We start from the raw sequence: 13,889 nt of genomic DNA on the forward strand, positions 1-13,889 counted from the left end.
CTCTCTCTTTTTTCCCTCCTTTCCTTAAAGCAGGCTCTTTAGCATCTTTTGCAGAGCTGGTTTGGTGGAGGTGTATTCTTTTAGACTTCTTTTGTCTGGAAATTTCTTTATTTGGCCTTCTGTCTGGGTGAATCATTGAGAGCCTTGCTGGGTAAAATAGCTTTGGTTGAAAGCCTCAGGTTCTAATTACTTAGAATATTTCTTGCCATTCTCTTCTGGCTTGGAGTGTTTTCATTGAGAATTCAGTTGCTAACCTTATCAGGGCTCCCTTGTATGTTACTTCCTGTTTTTCTCTTGCTGCCTTTAAGATTCTCTCTTTGTCTTGGAATTTTGTCATTTTAATTATGATGTTTGTCGAAGTGGGCCTTTTTGGTTTCCTCTTGATAGGGACTCTCTGTGTTTCCTGGATGTGTGTGACTTTTTCTCTCATCCAATTAGGGCAGTTTTCCATCATTACTTTTTCAAATAGGTTTTCTATCTCTTGCTCTTCTTCTTTTCCTTTTGGTATCCCTATTATTCAGATATTATTACATTTCATATTGTCTTGCATTTCTCTTAATCTGTCTTCACTCTTTTGAGCCTCTTTTCCTTTTCTTGCTCTTTCTGGGTTTTTTTTTCCTACTTTGTCCTCCAACTCCCTGATCCGATCTTCTTCATAAATTCTGCCTTTGATTCCTTCCACTGTGTTCTTCAGTTCAGAAATTGTATTCTTCATTTCTTTGCGGTTCTTGTTTATAGTTTCTATTTCATTTTTCATGTTGATATAGTTTGCAGTGAGTTCATTGTAGTTCCCCTGTAGTTTCTGGTAGCTCATTTTGAGCTCTTTGAACTTCCTGATAACCAGTGCTGTGAATTCAATAACTGATAGTTGACTTGCCTCTATTTCATCTAGCATTCTTTCTGAGGCTTCCTCCTTTCCTTTCATTTGGGGATTGTTTCTTTGTCTTCCCATTGTTTGTGAGACTCTTCTTGTTAGCTTCAGCTTTTTTAATTGATTTGTTCTGGCTTCCTAGGTTTATGGTGTAAACTTCTACAGTAGCATACCTATAAGATTCAGTAGTGCAGTCTTTTTGATCTCCCAAGCTCGCTAGTCTTGGGCTGTTGTTTATGTTGGCTCTGTTTATGCCTTTGAATTTTGATTGCTGTTGGGGCTTTCTTTGGTGGGTCCTTCCCACCAGCTGGTTAAGTGAGGGTAACTCTGTCCACCACCTCTTGTATTTTGCTGTGCTGGTGAGGGTGGGTTGTGTTGAAAGTAGTTCTTCTGTGTGTACAGGGTTTTGAGGATTCTCTTTTGCTCTTGTTCAGTTGTTTACACTGGATAGTTTCTCCACTGTTTAGTTGTATTTCCAGATAGGTCCTGGTTTGAGGTTTGTGTGGTTTCCACTCCCTCCTTCACCTTCTTCTGTTGTTATCTGTTGGTGGTTCCTTTGTTGGTGGGTTTCCTCTTCCAGCAGGTAGTTCGGTGTTCACAGCTTCCACCTACTTTGACACCCTCAGCAGGTCTTGCAATGAGGCAAAGGGGAGGCCAAAATAGGTGTTACAAAGTCATGTACTCACTGAAGGGCACCTGAAGCTCAGGGTCTGCATGTGATATATGGAAATGTGGCAGCCATCTTGGTACATGATCATGAGGTCAAGCTAGCATGCTATAACTTGTAAAGTGGAAAAAGTCAAAAGAACCTGCTTCATCAACGTAATCATTGAGCTGCTGAATAACTGACCCTGGAGCTCCCATACTTTCAAATTTTGAAAAAGAAAATTACTTGAATCATTTTGTTTTGAGCTGTCTGCTACTTACAGCCAAAGCATTATAATTAATATGGTATGCTAGCAAATGCTAGAACTTTTAAACTTATTTATGTGTCATTCTAAATACTTCTGAAAATTACTGCCTTATATATCTGGCCTCCAATCTATAAAAAACCCTATGTATTTTTTCTAATCTAACCACATTTTAGGCCTCCCCATCTTCCTCTTATATTCCTCGTTTTTGTGTGTTTTTCATCTTTGTCTTTACTCTTTATTCTTTCCCACTTTCCCCTCCCTTCTTCCTTTCCTTACTCTGCCTTTAAGTGGCTGTGATTTAAATCTGAAATACGTTTATACATCTATTCATCTATACATATATAATATTGTTTCTTATATATTAGAAGGTAAGAATTCTTTCCCAGTCCAAATGTTAGTAGAGCTACCATATAGAAGTAGCTCTACTAACAAAAAACACCTGATGTCTCTTCACTCCCTTACTCATTCCTTCCCACAAAAGAGAGATGACTTAATTGGACTGGTTAGTTTGGAAAAATAACTGAGCATGTGCAGCCCAGCCCCTCCTAAGATATTTCTCTTGGGAGTGAACTACCAGTAGGGAATACACACTCCACTATGCTCATCTAGGCTGTACATTTTATGAAAGAAATGCTGTCATGGGGGAGGGATATATTGGTCCAATAATGCTAGTACTAGATGGAGAAGTCTAATTAATCCCCAAATTCAGTAATGGGATGTTCAAATGCCTACAGACAGAAGCCACACTCTCTGATAATAAGTTTTATCAATAATAAAGGTAATATCTTCTTATATACTACCTCTCTTGTCTTATTGTTGAATTGGTTTAGAACTTGTATCAGAAACAAGCCTTCTTTTTTTTTTCTTTCTTCTCAATGAATTTGGAATTATTTAAGAGTATGGGTAAACTTTTATTTCTTCTTTGTGCTTCTCTGTGAAGTGTTTAATACATCAGTAAGCATGTCAGATCTGGTTCTCAATACCATAAGAGGAAATGTAGTATAGTCCTGATAATTCTTTTTTTTATTTTTTAAATTTAATTACAGTTCAACTACAGTATTCTGTCTTTTAGTCCCATCCCAGCCCAACCCCCCATGCTCCCCACCTCCCTCCCATTTCCACCCCCCTTAGTTGTTGTCCATGTGTCCTTTATACTAGTTCCTGTAAATTTTATACTAGTTCCTTCCCCTTTTTCTCCTGAAATTCCCTCCCCTCTTCCCTCTGGTCACTGTCCTCCTGTTCTTTATTTCAGTGTCATTGTCTTTATTTTGTGTGCTTGAGAAACAAGCCTTCTTTTTACTAGACCCCCTTGAATAGAACTAATATATATTAAAGTTGTGTTCCTCTGTTCATAAATAAATTTTATTGTTTTTTTCATGGCTGTATGCTGTCATTGTAGGTTGCTTGAAGGTGAAAAAAAAACTTCCACAATAATGTCTTTGTTTTATAAATGTTTTCTGGAAACAAAAGGTGTGCTTAATTTCTCTGTGATTCCCTGCTATTGATTGGGTTTCCTATGGAATAGAGGCTCTTGATAGAAAAAAAATACTTTCCTGATTTTTTAGCTTCTTGCTTATGATAATTTGTAAATCTCTACTTACTCAATCTGACTCTAGTTTCTCAGAAATTTCACCTCTAGCTGCTTCCTTTGTATAACCTTGATAGAAGGTCTTTTCTTGAGACTCCACTGTAATGGGCAACACATCATCATAAGCTTCCCAGAGTTTCAGGTTGTTCTTCAGGACCTGGTAGGAGGTACACTTATAGGGCAAACTATAGAGCAAGGCATCATAGGGAACAAAAACATAGGTTCCATCCATCATTTTCAGATCATGAGCCCATTCCAAGAGATGTATCTGAGTCTCACCCCCAATCAGTGCTGAATGCATACATATGATGATTACTGAAACCAACAAAGCAAGAAGGATATGGCAGCGATATGTTAGTAAACATAGCACTCAAAACTACAAATTTGGTGAAGTAAATAAATGTGTTATAACCAATTTGTAAATGATTTCTGTTGTATGCCTCTAAAATGAGCACGATTTGGACTTCCAGCCAAGATGGAGGTATAGGTGGAAATACTGTATCTCTTCACACAACCAAATTCAGGACAACAAAGATTTAGAAAGAAAAACGCAACCAAAACAGACAGAAAATTGAACTGTACTGAATTCTGACAACAAACCATTCATCCAGACCAGTAAGAAGGGCAAATCAGTGGCCGGTGGAGAGGGGTCATGGCAGGAAAAAGTGGTGGCTGCCAGACCAACCCAGGCATGCAGGCAGCAGTTGGCAGATCCCAGGCATGGGGTGGCAACAGGCAGACCCAGCGAGGGTGCAAGATGGCTGGCTGACCGTGGTCACACATTCACATGCAGATAAAACAGGTGAAAAAATGCAGTGAGACAGACTGTGCAATGCAGGGCCCCAGTGATAAGAAATAAAGCCTAAAAGCACTGATTGAAAAAACTTTTGGGGGTTGAGGTGCTGAGAGAGGCTCACAGCCTCACAGGAGAATTTGTTGGAGAGACCCACAGGGTCCTAGAATGTACACAAGTCCACCCACCTGGGAACCATCACCAGGAGGGCCCAATTTGCTTGTGGGAAGAGGGGACCAAAATCTGAGAGAGAGCAGAACAAACCCTGTTGCTCCTTCCCTGACCCTGCCCCCACATACAGCATCACAACCCAGTGACTGGGTTGCTCCGCCCTGGTCTAAGGCTCTGCCCCTCATACATAACAGGCACAACAATACCAAAACATTGTGGCTCAAGCAGAAGAACAACTCAAAGCCCCAGAGCCAATACTTGTAAGCAACAAAGAGATAATCAACCTATCAGATGCACACTTCAAAACACTGGCGATCAGGATGCTCACAGAACTGGTTGATTTTAGTCACAAATTAGAGTGACATATGAAGGCTAAACTAAGTAAAATAAATCAAAATGCACAGGAAACCAGTAGTGATGGAAACAAAACAGGGACTCAAATCAATGGAGTGGACTAGAAGGAAGAAAGAAACAACCAAACAGAAAAGACTGAAGAAACAAGAATTCAAAAAAGTGAGGAGAAGCTTAGGAACCTCTAGGACATCTTTAAATGTTCCAACATATGAATTATAAGGGTACCAGAAGGGGAAGAGGAACAGCAACAAGTTGAAAACTTTCTTGAAGAAATAATAAAGGAGAACTTCCCTAACCTGGCAAAGGAAATAGACTTCCAGGAAATCCAGGAAGCTCAGAGAGTCCCAAAGAAGATGGACCCAAGGAGGAACACACAAAGGCACATCATAATTACATTAGCCAAGATTAAAATGAAGAAGAGAATTCTAGAAGCAGCAAGAGATAAGGGGACAGTCACCTACAAAGGAGTTTCCATCAGACTGTCAGCTGATTTCTCAAAAGAGACCATACAGGCAAGAAGAAGCTGGAAAGAAGTACTCCAAGTCATGAAATGCAAGGGCCTACATCCAAGATTGTTCTATCCAGCAAAGCTTTCATCTAGAATGGAAGGGCAGATAAAGTGCTTCTCAGATAAGATCAAATTCAAGGAGTTCATCATCACCAAGCCCTTATTATATGAAATGTTAAAGGGACTTATCTAAGAAAAAGAAGATAAAAAAGATGAACAGTGAAAGGACAGCAAACTTGCAGTTATTAACAACTACACCTAAAACAAAAGCAAACTAAGTGGACAGCTAGATCGGGAGTGGAACCATAGAAATGAAGATCACATGGAGGGATAGCCACAGGGGAGTGGGAGGAGGAGAAGGGGGGAGAAGGTATAGAGAATAAGTAGCATAGATGGTAGGTAGAAAATAGACAAGGGGAGGGCAAGAATAGTATGGGAAATGTAGAAGCTAAAAAACTTGTGACACGTGGTCATGAACTAAGGGGGGGATTGCCCGGGGGAAGGGGCGTGCAGGGTGGAGGAGAATGAAGGGGGAAATGGGACAACTGTAATGGCATAATCAATAAAATATATTTTTTAAAAGAAATAAAATAAGCAAGATTTGAAGCCCCAATATGAGACTGAGGTATATTCAGAGACTCTGGATTAGGCCTAGGGACAAGAAAGATATGTCCACAGCTACAGAACATAATACTAGACAGAAACAATAACAAACATAGCAAACAGGGGCTAATGAAGAGGCTTTGTGGTTGGAAGACTAGGTTCATATCTTAACATCACCAGTTATTAACTGCATATACTTAGGTCATTTATTTGACCTCTATCTGTCTCATTCATAAAATGGAGATAATAAATATGTGTTTCATGGGGTAATAGTGATTATTGAAGGAGAGATTCATCTCAAGGGCTTAGCACATACCACTCAATAAATAGTAGCTATTATTATACCTAAGAATAAGAAAGCTATGGATTGAGCACAGGCCTGCGAACCAGACAATCGCGGTTCGATTCCCAGTCAGGGCACATGCCAGGGTTGCAGGCAGGTTCCCTGCAGGCCAGTTCCCAGCAGGGGACGCATGAAAGGCAACCATACATTGATGTTTCTCTCCCTCTCTCCTTCCCTTCCCCTCTAAAGATAAATAAATAAAATCATTTAAAAAAAAAGAAAAAAAAAGAATAAGAAAGCTAGAAAGAGAAGATAGGAGATATTCCAATAGCCACTTTTTATTGCCAAACTCCTAAATACATTGCAATAGATTTTGACCTACTGTTCCCACCCTCACCAAGGTCATGATAAATAATTAATGGCACTAACTTACTCTTACCTATAAATGCTATTAATATTAGAGGTAAGTTCAACTTTTAAAAATCTAACTTCCCTATAATCAGAATTACTTTGCACTCAATTTAATTCTTCCCAGATTTATAAAACTATGTTGTTTAGCAAGGCTATGCTAGAGTATAGTGGATTAGAGGAAACCATTATTGAAGAATGGGAACTATTTCATGAAATTGAAAGTCTTATATCCAGTTTCACCCTTCATAATAAGTTAGTCTAGTGTAAGCTCACTTGTGCTTCAGTGCCCACATTTTAAAATGCAACAATATGGATGGAACTGGAAAGCATTATGCTGAGTGAAATAGGCCAGGTGTTGAAAGACAAATACCATATGATCTCACCTTTAACAGGAAGCTAAACAACAGAACAAACAAGCAAGAAGAATAAAAACAAAGACACTGAAATAGAGAACAAGGGGACAGTGACCAGAGGGGAGAGGGAATGGAAATTAAGGGGAAAAAGGGAGAGGGATTTGGAGGAACAAGTATGCAGGACACAAGGACAAGAACTAAGGGGGTGGAAATGGAAGGGAGGTGGGGAGCATGGGGCAGGGGGGCTGGGATGGGAGAAATAGACAGAAAACTGTACTTGAAAAATAAGTAAATAAAAATTTAAAATTAATTAATTAATTAATTAAAATAAATAAAATGCAGACTCTAATGCATTTCACAGGTACATTGTGTAGTTTAATTAGATAATGTCTGGTAAGTATTCTAAGGTCCTTGAAAAATGGAAAAGGTCCTATTGCCATTGACAAATATTAATTATGTGTGCTTAAATGGGAACCTTTCATCTCAGGATGTGACTACACTTAAATAAGTTGAATGACTGGTCTTTGGCATTTATATATTGCTTCATCAATTTTCAAAAACATTCTTTGCACTTGTTAAATACCTCCAGAATTTGTGTACTTTGAGCTAAAGCTGGTACCCTTCACTTTTTAAAGAATGAGTTATGAAATTGATTTAAACACACCACATATACACACACTCACCCTATATCTTGAGTGTCCAAATGACCATTAGCTCCTTCAATATAATTACCCTACAAGGTTCTAAATGTATTGTGATGCTTAAACCTTTCTTCAAATACTCCAGGGATAACTTTGGAGCTAGTTTATGAGCCATACAGGGATTCAGTCTCCCTTATACATAATCACATATTGTATAATGAGAAACTGGAGTGCCAAAGAAGTTTGACAAGGCAAGGGTTGGATATAGAAAAAGAAACTAGAACCAAAGTTCTCTAATTCCCTACATTTATCTACACTACTAAACACAAATCAGTTTGGTCAAATCAGTCTAGTAACAGGGAAAAATTAAAGTCAAGTGTTTCAGTTAGTTGGCCAGTTTGTCTAACAGTATCCTTGAAAAATATGTCAGTATTGGTATCTTTCTTCTACAAATGCAGAGATTAGATGACTCAACCAATGTTACCCAATAGAGATAGAATTCCGTTTAATTTACTTCAAGAAATATTAAAATCACTTCATTATATGGTATATGTTAAATAGAACTAGGTGCTTTGTGTTGGTTGAAATACTTCAAATACTTTCACCATGTATTACTTGTAGTGGGTGCTGTGGATGTGACACACAGATGTACACTTCAGAACTCAAGCACTCATTCTCCCAACTTCTGGGAATGTTAGGAGATGATAGCTGATGCCTCTCTTGGAATTTCCCTTAGCTGAGGAAAGCCACATTTCCTGAGGTCACATCCCATCATTAGTGTACTGAAGTCAGCTGATGCTGGTTCATAAGAGCTTATGGTTAAATCTTCAGGGATTTTGTGCACTAATTAATGTCATATTGTAACATAAAATTGGGCATGGTGCCAGTGATTACACCATTAAAATGAGCAAATGCTACAAATCAAGGCTTCCTCCCCCCAACTGAAGAGCTGATTGTTAAAAATTATCACATTGCACCCCTTTCTCTGCCTCTGCCTCTGCCCAATGACTAGTCAACATGGAGATAGATATAAAGGCCAACAATCCTTACCTAAATCCTAGACAACTCTAAGGCCCATTCCAGCGTTAGAGCTCCTGTTAAGACTGGCTAAAACCTCTGTTGCAACTACATGGCCATTCCATTTTTCTTTTGCCCAATTTTACTGCCTTCTCTCCCTCACAGGTGATGTCCTTAAAAGCAACTCCCCCAATAAGCTTCTTGCACACAAATATTCATTTGGCAGACATTTTTTCCAGGGCACCAACTTGTGGCACTGATTTAGAGCCCCATTGTACTCTGAATTGACTTCTATTATGGCATGTACCATATTTATTTCCCCTATTTGTTTATGTTAGCCTCCATTATGAAACTGTGAGCTCCTAACACTGTATGTTATCTATCTTGGTACATATTATGCATTAGATAAACATTGTTTAAATGAATGTTTAAAAACTTCAGAAAGAGAGGTTGTATACTTGGGTATGTTTTGTTGGTACCTTAAAAGACCTGGGCATATTTAAATTGTTAAGTATGGAGCAATAATTTGAAGTGACATCTGCTGGACAGGTAGATACTACCATGGTTGTTTTTTATGCTCAGTATCATTAAATATGCTCAATACTTTACTCTCAGTCTGAATATCTCCTTATAATGTTCCTTTCATTGGCCCACACTGAGGACATTTCAGAGAAAAAGTCAGAAATTTTATAATTGGAAATACCCATAGAGACTGCCTAGCTCCTCTCCCACTCCCATTACTTCATGGATAAAGAAATAGAAGCTTTGAGATCAAAACAATGATCACAGGTTCCTCTGTATTTTTTTTATGACAAGACCCTGCTATTGAACATAATTAAAGTAGAAAGCATAAATACCGAATTCAAACAACCACATCTTAATTTAATAGATTGCTTCATTTACAGGGATTTGTAGATACATCTGCTCTACATGATGATTTTACTAAAATAGCTTTAATGCTTCAAAATTACATTCATTAAAATGGGATATTACCTGCAAGTTGTTGTGAGGAAAGCATTAGTAGACAGAAACCTTAAATCTTAGGCAAGGCCTGGGTCAGCAGGTGATTGTTGAATAATGCCAGTTTGTAAATTTCCATCCTGATTATAACCAGTCAAGCTATTCCACGACCAAAACAAAGACCAGGAGATACCTTCTCCTGACATTCCATCTCACCAGGATATAATATTTGCACTTCCTCTGAGTTACCTGAGCCCTGCTTGAGCTGCCTAGCAGCATTATGTCTTTATACTGTAGTGCCCACAATGGCAGGCTGTCCAGGGCCTTCTCTTTTACTCTCAACATTTATGGCAGAAAATGTCATGAAACTCTAGGAGAAGCCAAACACCAAGTCACTCAACTCCTACTTCTCTTCTTATATTGAAATACTCTGTCTAATATTTCCTTGCAATAGAGGAACCATGTTCCTCAGAGAGCAAAGGTCACTTTTTTATTTCTCACATTTTACTGGCTATGTAGTCCTTGGTGGAAGAGACTGTGCACAGTCTCACACTTTGTTGGTAGAAATGATTCTACTAGCTTTTGCTGAAGAAACCCTTAAGAGTCATATATACATTGTGAGCATACAATATTGCTCTGAACTTACAGAAACCTCCATTCTATTGTCTTTGCTCTTCATTTTAACCATTTTGTGACATTTCCTACCACAAACATACATTTTAACCTATTTTATTTTAACAAATATTAAGAGAGAGAGGATTGTAGTCAGGTCAGCAGAGGAGGAAGGTATGTAGTGTGATTTATCCCAACTCTCACATTTCTTCAGGATATACCCCATTTGGCTATACCGTGAAAGAAATACATTCATACCCTCTTCCTCTTGGTTTTCCCCCATGGAGTCTATAAAATGGATATGTAAAAATAGGGTAGGAAGGTCTAGAATCTGCATGTTTCCCAGCCCTCTCCCACCCCCCACAGTGTGGTTCAATAATAGAGGCTCTCAAAGCATACTTTAGGAACACTGCACTAGGCAATGTGTGGCTGTTTCTATTGGCTGAGGACACCTTGCACATTTTCACTTGGGACCACCACTTACTTAGCTGCCACAAATGTTGACCAGTCAAAGTACCTCAGCATGATGTCAGACACATCTTACAGTCAATGGCCATTCCATGTACAACAGGTCATTTTTCTCACACCCAATACAATGGATAATGCAAATGTATTTCTTGCTGTCCAGCTTGAGATAAGTTTTTAATATTTCTCCACACCTTACAACATGTTTTCTTCAACTTTCCTAAACTGCTATACAGATAAGTCCTCTTAACTGCAGGAAACCTAGATGCTTAGAAATTACCTCTCCTGCTGGGTCTTTAATATTTTTATCATTTGTGATAGTGTACCCATTTATGAGAGCAAGTTTTTCTTTCACTACTTACATTCACATACATTTATCTATGCTAAATCCTATACCAATTTCTCTATCAGCACTATGGCTCTTGGCCAGAGTTTTATCAGTATCACTATTTGTTATTACTGTGAGGAGAACAGGGCCTGGTACCCTGAGGCACTTAAAAGAATTTCATTAGTGGATCCAAAAGTTAAAAAAGAAAAATGGAAGGGCTGAATTATATACCACACACAGAACACAAGATCTCAAATGAGTATTCTTTAGTTTCATACCTCAAGTGGACAGGAGGCAGTAGAGCATGTCTTTCATTAGACCAGTGGTTCTCAAAGTGTGGACCCTGAGCCAGCAATGTCAGCACTATTGTGAACTATTTAAAAATCCAAATTCAGGGGCCCTTCCTTAGCCCTGGTGAATCAGAAACTTTGGAGGAAAGACCAAGCAATCTGTGTTTTACTACGCCCTGCAAGAGATTTTGGTACAGACCTAGGTCTGAGAGTCATTGCTTTAGACCAACCTGAATATATATCCTTGCTTTCCTATTCACTAGATTTGTGACATTGGGCAAGTCATTTAACCTCTTTTAGTCTCAGAAGTCTCTTCTATAAAGTATATTAAATTATTATTGGCCTTACTTTATAAGGTTGTTGCAAGAGTTGAATGAGATTGTCCATACAAAGCCCTTGCAAAATGACTAGCACATTATAAACTCTCAATAAATATTATCTATTATCATTGCTGTTATTATTATTTCTTATGCCCAGTAATCTTTAATAGCTGGGAAGAAGCTACCAAGCAAGGTTCCTAATAATAAAATAGTAATATGGTATCTAATTTTTGGAAAAACAAAACAAGGCCATTCTGATTATGTCTTATTAACTGAACATCATATTGTCATGAAGAATTATCCATTTACAAGGATTTAAAGGACTTCCCCAAATGGTTCAACAACCTGGTAAGCCCATATTGAAAGGAGTTCACAATCAGCCAAGCATTGATAGGCAGAGTTGAGGAGTAGGGACGAGGGCTTGAAATAGCCATTTGAAAAGTTTTCTAAAGAGCTTTTTTAGTGGGGCCTCCTGCTAGCCTTTGCGAGAATTAGCAAAAGAACCTATTCAGAGTAATTGTGACCCCTCAGGTGCTTTGCCTGGTGAATGGATGATCTTTTGTCCCATTGGATCAAAACCTCTATCAGGGCTCATGGTTAAAGAAGCAGAGAGTGAGCTGGATTTTGGCCACCATGCCCACTCAGTTAAATTCCCATGTGTAGGGTACAACTTACATAACCACACACAGAAGCCCTGAATGTAAATTGAGTTCTTTGTCAGAAACAAATATAATTTGGTAATTGCCCTGAAATTTAAAGGAAATGTGCTGATAATCTGGGAAAGACTGAATCCCCACTTCTCTGAGATGTCTTTGTTTACCCCATTCTTTGGTGTTAATAATACCTACACTTACCAACTTGTTTTGTGAAGCTCACATGTGTTGTAAAATTTGAAAGAAAATAATTATATCCTGGATAATCCTGAGTATTAAAAAGCTGTTCACATGCAAATTGCATTATGGCTGCTTTCATTGTCTCTACAGTATCATCCCTGCTGTTTCCTCTCCCAACAAACCACAACTATTATTATTATTATTGTTATCATATTTACTATGAAATTTCATCATCATCTTGGGATTGTGTAAGGACAATTTAGACCTGAGACTGAGAAAGTTCAGTTCTTCTAACTCCTGTAAGGTGTTATTTCCTAGTTGGAAACACAAATTCACAAGAGAAATATCTTACTAGCCAGTAGTAGGCTAGGTTTTCTCTCCCTTTCCTCCCATCACTAGCTATCATAACTATCACCACATGAAGCTGTAATTGCTGTTATTGTGAGCAAATCAGAAAAAAGCAATCTTCCAACCATCTCTGTTACTTCCAAATAGTGCCAGTTCTCCCCAAAGGAAAGAATTCCTTTTCACTGTATTTTTTATATCACAAAAGGTCCTTCTCTCTGAAGGTTCACTTGGGAGTCTTCAGTGTTAAGAAGTAGCCTCATATCCAGCAGAATAGGAAAGGCCTGCCTTCCCCATCTCTTCTCACACAAAAAGCTTAGAGCCTTTTTCAGTCATGATAGATAATAGCTAGGAATACTTTAGCAGTATGTCTTACCAGTTGAGAGGGGTTAAAAACTCATCTAGAGATTTGATCTGGTTTGTGCTGTACCTGGTGTGTTGTAACTTTCCTCACTGCCCTGTTGACTTGATCCATATTCATTGGCTTCTGGTTCAGTTTTTTACCAGATCTGCCATTTTCTGATGGAGCTGCAGATGTGCCTTGAATCATAGGCCACTTAGCTAAAGTCTCAATGAGGCAGGAGATAGGAGGAAACTCCAGAGGTGCCCCAGGACTAATATAAAGAACATCCACACAAGACAAAGACCCTCTGCTTTCTGGAAAAGCGCTGAATCATGGTGACTCAAGAATGCACCTGCACAGAAGATCTTACATGACCCCTGCTTCATTATAATAGCGTTATAATAAATTAACGTTGTGGGACCTCCTTCTTCAGTGGCCAGTCAAGAAAAATCATGGGAGACCACATGTGCAGTAGCTTTGAAATGCACCTACTTGTACATGTGTAATAGAAGCCCACCAAAAACTAGCCAGGAAGCTTCTGCCCTATAAGAATAGAATTCCTCTATCCCAGGAGATCAATCTCTGCTCAGAGTTGGCCCTCTCCCATGTTCTGTGGAGTGTACTTTCACTTAATAAATCTTCTCTCTTTCTTTATGCTGTAAACTCTGTGTGTTTGGTTCAATTCTTTGATCTGGATCACTAAGAACCTGGTTACCTATGTCCACCTGTGACATTAAAACTCTGCTTATATATATATTTATACTCTGGATCCTACTTCTCATGCTCCCAGTAGCTGGGGCACTGCTCTCAATGGGTGATAAAGTGGGCAACAGGTCAATCTTACTTTAAGACTCATTCCCCTTCCACAGCTACTATTGTTACATCC

At 38.7% G+C, this 13,889-nt stretch overlaps 1 protein-coding gene across 1 annotated transcript in view; it reads right to left on the reverse strand.

Moving 5' to 3' along the window:
• GUCY2F (guanylate cyclase 2F, retinal) overlaps nucleotides 1-13,889 on the reverse strand; it is a 166,637-nt gene that overhangs the window by 128,180 nt on the left and 24,568 nt on the right. The window contains 1 exon segment of the mRNA XM_053657476.1: nucleotides 3,387-3,688. Coding sequence (XP_053513451.1) covers nucleotides 3,387-3,688 — 302 coding nt within the window.

This window comes from Artibeus jamaicensis, unplaced genomic scaffold (genome assembly GCF_021234435.1).
Source record: "Artibeus jamaicensis isolate MK-2021 breed Jamaican fruit bat unplaced genomic scaffold, CSHL_Jam_final scaffold_461, whole genome shotgun sequence".
NCBI lineage: Eukaryota > Metazoa > Chordata > Mammalia > Chiroptera > Phyllostomidae > Artibeus > Artibeus jamaicensis.